Source organism: Ylistrum balloti, unplaced genomic scaffold, assembly GCF_031769215.1.
Source record: "Ylistrum balloti isolate Yb309-2 unplaced genomic scaffold, AGI_CSIRO_Ybal_v1 Utg370862, whole genome shotgun sequence".
In the NCBI taxonomy this organism is placed as follows: domain Eukaryota; kingdom Metazoa; phylum Mollusca; class Bivalvia; order Pectinida; family Pectinidae; genus Ylistrum; species Ylistrum balloti.
In genome coordinates, this window is record NW_026782493.1 from 127,993 (window position 1) to 135,675 (window position 7,683).

The 7,683-nt window shown below is 35.1% G+C and overlaps 1 protein-coding gene across 1 annotated transcript; it reads left to right on the plus strand.

The window, feature by feature from the left end:
• The first annotated feature begins 896 nt into the window (after positions 1-896).
• LOC132559137 (uncharacterized) lies at positions 897-1,433 on the plus strand. The gene has a single exon (XM_060223746.1). The coding sequence runs from the start codon at positions 897-899 to the stop codon at positions 1,431-1,433; it is 537 nt and encodes a 178-aa protein (XP_060079729.1).
• The last annotated feature ends 6,250 nt before the right edge of the window (positions 1,434-7,683 follow it).

Genomic DNA, 7,683 nt, shown 5'->3' on the forward strand with positions numbered 1-7,683 from the left:
TCGACAGCATCTGTGCCGTTCTCAAATATAATAATGTAAGCAACTACGATAAGAATCACACCTTTGTGATAATCTAACTTTATATAGCTCAAGAAAATGTTTTCCAGTGAGATCACTCTGCGACCACAGACCTTCTTAATTTTTCTCGACCTGCATCTCTCAAAACCCTCAGTTTATCTGTCACGTGACAACATCTGTCATGGAAATAGCGCAACAAGCTCTCAAATACTGAATCAACTACCATATATACACATTTTAGGTTCGGCTTTTATTATAAAAAAATGAGGGAGGAACAAGGACTTATATTCAATGGTCCATAAGGAAAAAAAACCTGGTCCGAGGGTATCTTGGGTGAACACGCTGATACCACCTTCACTCATCAGAAAAGTCAAGGCTACTCTGTTTTTTTCAGGTTACTTAAGACAAATTCTCAGGGTGACCTATTGTGATCCCATTTTGTCTGGCGTCATGCTTCGTGTGTCATAAACTTTAAACATTTTCGACTTCTTCTTAAAATCTCCTGAACTGATTTCAACGAAATTCTACAGAAATCCACAATGACTTAAGGCGCACCAAAATTGTACATTGTAAAGGCCCCAACCCCCAGGGGCCTGAGGGATGGGGCTAAAAGGGTAAAATTGATTGAAATTTCAAACATTGTCCTCTCAAATCTCAGGTATGATAGAATCAAGCATTCTTCATGGATGGAAAGGCCTTCAGATGATTGACCACAATTGTAAATTTCATGACCCGAGGGTCTCGCATTTTCCCCAGGAAAGGGGTAAAGTTTATAGTTTATATAGGAAAATAATATTTTTGAACATTATTTTTGTATTTTCTATTGGAAATAGTTCAAACATGGATAGAATTACTAGTTTAAGATAATAATAATAATAATGCTGTCAAGACTTGAGTACAGTAATAGTGATGATGATCCAGAAGGAGTAATGGAGCAGAGTACTATAAAGGCTGTTTGTTCCAGCATACAGACTCGTGCTAGAGCTGAAGTGGTCACCTCTGATTCCTTGATTGATTTAGATGATCTGGATAATGGTGTTATGGAAAATATGACACAACGACAGTGGGGGAGCATGCAAGCGCAAGATAGAGTTTTGAGGCCAATGATCACAGCTATCAGAGATGCTAGGAAGCCACATAGACGGAATCTCTCTTTGGAACAGTCCAAGTTACTGAGATACTTTGACAGTCTTGTTTTGGACCAAGGTGTGCTTTGCCGTGATTCAAAGAGAAATGGGGAATGTGTTCGACAACGTGTGCTTCCTTCAGTGTTAGTTAACAAAGTTCTCCATTACTTCCATGATTGTGTTGGACATCCTGGAAGAGACAGGACACTCTCTTTGATTCAGGACAGATTCTTCTGGCCTGGGATGACAAAAGACGTGGATAAATGGTTACAGAAGTGTCCTCGTTGAATCAGAAGGAAAACACCATGTTCTACGCAGAGAGCACCTTTGGTACCCATAGTTTCAACACAGCCATTGGAAGTCATCTGTGTTGACTTTTTGACGCTGGAAGCATCTAAGGGAGGATTCCGGCATGTACTGGTGCTGACAGATCACTTTACCAGATATGCGCAAGCTTATCCAACACGCAACATGTCCGTCAAGACAACAGCAGAGGTGTTATTTAACAATTTCTTTGTGCACTATGGGTTTCTATTGAGACTCCATTCAGATCAGGGAGTCAACTTTGTTGGAAAGGTTATCCAGGAGTTATGTTTGACAGCGGGAATAAAGAAATCACGAACAACACCATACCATCCCATGGGAAATGGGTTATGTGAGCGGTTTAATCGTACATTACTGGATATGTTAGGAACTTTGGAACCAAGTGAGAAACATGATTGGAAGAAACACATTGGACCTCTGGTGCATGCATATAATTGCACTCGTCATGAAAGTACAGGACATACACCGTTTTATCTCATGTATGGGAGACATCCAAGTTTACCAAGTGATCTAGTGTTTGGAATAAGTAAATTCCACGAAGGAAGGGATGGCAGCTATTCACAGTATGTAGAGTCACTAAGAAGAAGGTTGAAGTCTTCCTATGAGTGTGCAGCCAAAGCATCAAGTCGTGCCAAATAGCGACAAAAGAGAAACTACGATACTCGTGTAGGAGGCTCTTCTATCCAGACAGGTGACCGGGTACTAGTGATGATTTTGGTACATGACGGTCGCCACAAGTTATCTGACAAGTGGGAGGAGGATGCATACATTGTTCTTGATCAGCCGAATAAGGATATACTTGTTTTTAAAGTGAAAAAGGAAACTGGCGAGGGAAGGATCCGAACTCTTCATAGAAATCTGTTACTTCCTATCTCTAGTGTACCAGTAGTCACTGACCAACCAAACAATGAAGAGGAACAGACCAGGACTGGTGAGTTGTGTGTTACTTCATTAGAGGATGAATCTTGTAGTAGTGAGAGTGATTCTGAAGATTCATATTTTGTTCCGACTTCTCCGGTAGCAGTTGTGAGTGCCCCATCCAGCACCACAGTAGATACTGCTGCTGCAGAAACCATTGTTGTCTCCGAACTCACAGATGACGGTCCAGTTGAGGTTACGGAGACAGGAGGAGAAAGGGATATTGGTGACGACCAATCGTCCATGGATGACGAACATATTCCTACTTCTCGGCATGATCCTATTACATCATCTGATGGTGATGAGGTGAAAGTGTCCATAAACGATGCTGACATTTTGGATCAGACAGCACACGTAGACAAACCAGTTCCTGTGCCTAGAAGGTCAGTGCGGAAGAGGGAAAAACCAAAGTGGCAGATATCAGGTGATTTTGTTTTAAATATGTTGTAAACCCCAGGAATGTGTTCAAAGTCCGGACTGGCTACTTCGTGCCCAGTTCATTGCGGACCTTGCTCATTCTGGTGAGTTGGAAACCATGCCGACGTGTGCCAGGATAGCAGTATTAGCCGTAGTCAGCGGGAAATGACACGGAGGTCATTTTTTTCAACAGGGGGGAGAGTGTGACAGGGAGTGGATTATGTTAATTATTGCTTTTATTGAATGTTTGTTACAGTTATGTTTTATACCATTGTATTTGCTGACATGGGTCAGATAATGTATCTTTTTCTATTGCTATATGTATTGTAATATCTGATATGATTCAGATATTATTATAATTTAATTAATTCATATATTGAGCAATGTAGGTAGTAAATATAGTATTTTAGAAAATCAAGAGGCATGTATCCTTAATGGTTTGGTTAGGTATATAGTGAAAAGTGTTCAGGTAAGACATTTCCATATATGGTAATGGTACAGATTGACCTGTGACTGACCTGTCCACTGACCCGGGGAAGATAATTTTGATTGGGTAGAACACAAGAAAGGTTAAGTATGATTTTTACTGGGAAGTTTAGATTTGTCGGGCAGTACAGGTTTGGGTTTTGGAGGGAACGGCTGGTTATTAGTATCTCAGAGAGATTGAATAACTGGGTATTGATTCTACACCAGTATTATTGGTAAGTAACTATTCTTTTTCCAATATTGTATAATATTATGTATTTCAAGTAACTATTATCTATAAAAGTAGGATAATGTAGGGGTTAATTAATATCTGTATATATAAATGTACATGTAGCTCTATCTACAAGTTGCCGCTATAGACTCTTATTTTATGTCCTTTTTATGTACTATTGGTTGTATGCAGTGTGTAGAGAGTAAAGATCTAATTGTGGTTATTATTGATTTGTAGAACAGATAAATAGGAATGAAAGTGCAGTTCAAAACTGTACTCCACATACCTCTGCATCATATGTAGGGTGAGTTATGTTATACCTATACAATGTACTGAATATATATTTTCTTAAAATAATGTAATTAAGGAGCTTGATATACCATAACACTGTAAAGATAATTATAAGTTCAATATTTAGATGATTATCATTAATGTAATTAGATTTGTAAAGTATATAATTATATTAAATACTTGCTCTGTAATTGGTGGACATGTATATTGTCCTTAGTGTGAGAGAGAGTTATGTCCCTTGGATAAGTATGAGAGTTTAATGTATGACTTTTATTTTTAGGGTACTTTTTGTGATGACAAAAAATGAAAGGTCAGCAGTTTTGTCATTTTTGACACTATTACAAATGCAAAACCGCTCTTCCCGTTACATATACACTAATATAGTGTGTATTAAAAACAAACATTGAAGTTGGTGGGGTAAAATGATTTTATCATAGAAAATGATCAAATTACATTTGACTTAACTGATCATAAACAAAATTTGGAAAACTAAGATTAATTTTATTTTATTCAAACATCAATATCAAAGAGATAATCACAGATGCTACTCATATATACTAAAAGTTTTTTTTATTATTTTTATTTAAATAGGCTTGTACATAAGAAAACATATTTGTTAAAGACCCTGGGGACTCGCAATGAAGAATTTTGTAAGAAAGAATCATTTTCCTAAAAACGTAAAAATCTTCTAAAGGCATCCATTTTTGATTTTTCAAAAAGAGTCTTGGATGGAGTAAGAATATCTTTAACATTTAACAAAATCCTGGCTGCTCTTTTCTGTAATTTAAAAATCTTATCAATATAAAGTTTGTTGCTAGGTTCACTCCAGACAGTTGAACAGTATATATAATGTGTGAAAACAATTCTGCTCTATACTTTCATGATAATATCATTTGACATAAATGACCTTAACCTCCTTAACACACCAAGTTTTGGGGAAATTTCTCTAGCGATATATTCGGTATGCTCTTTCCAAGAGAGACAACAATCAATATAAACACCCAGTAGTTTTGCACATGAACAGTTTCAATGGTAAGATCCCCTACTTTTAAACTGAGCTGCCGACATCGTGCAAGCTTTTGAGAGGACCCCATCATCATACATTGGGTTTTAGTTAAATTGAGACTTAATTTATTTTCTTTCATCCATTTAACTGTATTTAAGAGATCTTCAGACATTTTTTCTTCTAAAATCTCTACTGTTATACACTCTGCGATGTGTCGTCTGCGTACATCATAGCTTCAGAGTGTTTCAAGCACTTTGCGTAATCATTTATGTTCAAAATAAATAGCAGTGGCCCTAAAATAGAGCCCTGGGGCACACCAATGTCAATGGGGAGAACATCTGACAGTACACCAGAGAAACTAACTACTTGTGTTCTCCCGGTCAGATAAAATTTGTAAAAACTTAAGGCTGAAGTTGATACACCATATGCTTTGAGCTTATGTGAAAGAACATCATGGTTAACTGTATCGAAAGCCTTCCGATGGTCAATAAAAACAACGCCGGTAAGATAACCTTCGTCAGTATTTTTCAGTCATTTAACTAGTATCGTTACGTGTGTCACTATTTTATTTAGTCTGTGTCTGTGTCGTAACGTCTGTCACTGTTTTATTTAGTCTGTATCGTTACGTATGTCACTGTTTTATTTAGTCTGTGTATTTATCATTACGTATGTCACTGTTTTATTTAGTCTGTGTCTATATCGTTAAATATGTCACTGTTTTATTCAGTCTATATCGTTAAATATGTCACTGTTTTATTCAGTCTATATCGTTAAATATGTCACTGTTTTATTCAGTCTATATCGTTAAATATGTCACTGTTTTATTCAGTCTATATCGTTAAATATGTCACTGTTTTATTCAGTCTATATCGTTAAATATGTCACTGTTTTATTTAGTCTGTATCTGTATCGTTACGTGTGTCACTATTTTATTTAGTCTGTGTCTGTATCGGTACGTATGTCACTATTTTATTTAGTGTGTGTCTGTATCGTTACGTATGTCACTGTTTTATTTAGTGTGTGTCTATATCGTTACGTATGTCACTGTTTTATTTAGTGTGTGTCTATATCGTTACCTATGTCACTATTTTATTTAGTGTGTGTCTATATCGTTACGTATGTCACTATTTTATTTAGTGTGTGTCTATATCGTTACGTATGTCACTATTTTATTTAGTGTGTGTCTATATCGTTACGTATGTCACTATTTTATTTAGTCTGTATCGTTACCTATGTCACTATTTTATTTAGTGTGTGTCTATATCGTTACGTATGTCACTATTTTATTTAGTGTGTGTCTATATCGTTACGTATGTCACTATTTATATTTATATTAGTGTGTGTCTATATCGTTACGTATGTCACTATTTTATTTAGTCTTTTTCGTTACCTTTTTCACTTTTTTATTTAGTGTGTGTCTATATCGTTACGTATGTCACTATTTTATTTAGTGTGTGTCTATATCGTTACGTATGTCACTATTTTATTTAGTGTGTGTCTATATCGTTACGTATGTCACTATTTTATTTAGTGTGTGTCTATATCGTTACGTATGTGTGTGTCTATATCGTTACGTATGTCACTATTTTATTTAGTGTGTGTCTATATCGTTACGTATGTCACTATTTTATTTAGTGTGTGTCTATATCGTTACGTATGTCACTATTTTATTTAGTGTGTGTCTATATCGTTACGTATGTCACTATTTTATTTAGTCTGTGTCTGTATCGTTACGTATGTCACTATTTTATTTAGTGTGTGTCTATATCGTTACGTATGTCACTGTTTTAATTAGTCTGTATCGTTACCTATGTCACTATTTTATTTAGTGTACGTCTATATCGTTACGTATGTCACTGTTTTGATAAGTCTGTATCGTTACGTATGTCACTATTTTATTTAGTGTGTGTCTATATCGTTACGTATGTCACTATTTTATTTAGTGTGTGTCTATATCGTTACGTATGTCACTATTTTATTTAGTGTGTGTCTATATCGTTACGTATGTCACTATTTTATTTAGTGTGTGTCTATATCGTTACGTATGTCACTATTTTATTTAGTGTGTGTCTATATCGTTACGTATGTCACTATTTTATTTAGTGTGTGTCTATATCGTTACGTATCACACTTTTTTTTTGAGTGTGTGTCTTTTTCGTTAAGTATGTCACTATTTTATTTAGTGTGTGTCTATATCGTTACGTATGTCACTATTTTATTTAGTGTGTGTCTATATGTTACGTAGTGTGTGTCACTATTTTATTTTTTAGTGTGTGTCTATATCGTTACGTATGTCACTATTTTATTTAGTGTGTGTCTATATCGTTACGTATGTAACTATTTTTTTTATTGTGTGTCTTTATATATCGTTACGTATGTCACTATTTTATTTAGTGTGTGTCTATATCGTTACGTATGTCACTATTTTATTTAGTGTGTGTCTATATCGTTACGTATGTCACTATTTTATTTAGTGTGTGTCTATATCGTTACGTATGTCACTATTTTATTTAGTGTGTGTCTATATCGTTACGTATGTCACTATTTTATTTAGTGTGTGTCTATATCGTTACGTATGTCACTATTTTATTTAGTGTGTGTCTATATCGTTACGTATGTCACTATTTTATTTAGTGTGTGTCTATATCGTTACGTATGTCACTATTTACGTATGTCACTATTTTATTTAGTGTGTGTCTATATCGTTACGTATGTCACTATTTTATTTAGTGTGTGTCTATATCGTTACGTATGTCACTATTTTATTTAGTGTGTGTCTATATCGTTACGTATGTCACTATTTTATTTAGTGTGTGTCTATATCGTTACGTATGTCACTATTTTATTTAGTGTGTGTCTATATCGTTGTATGTCACTATTTTATT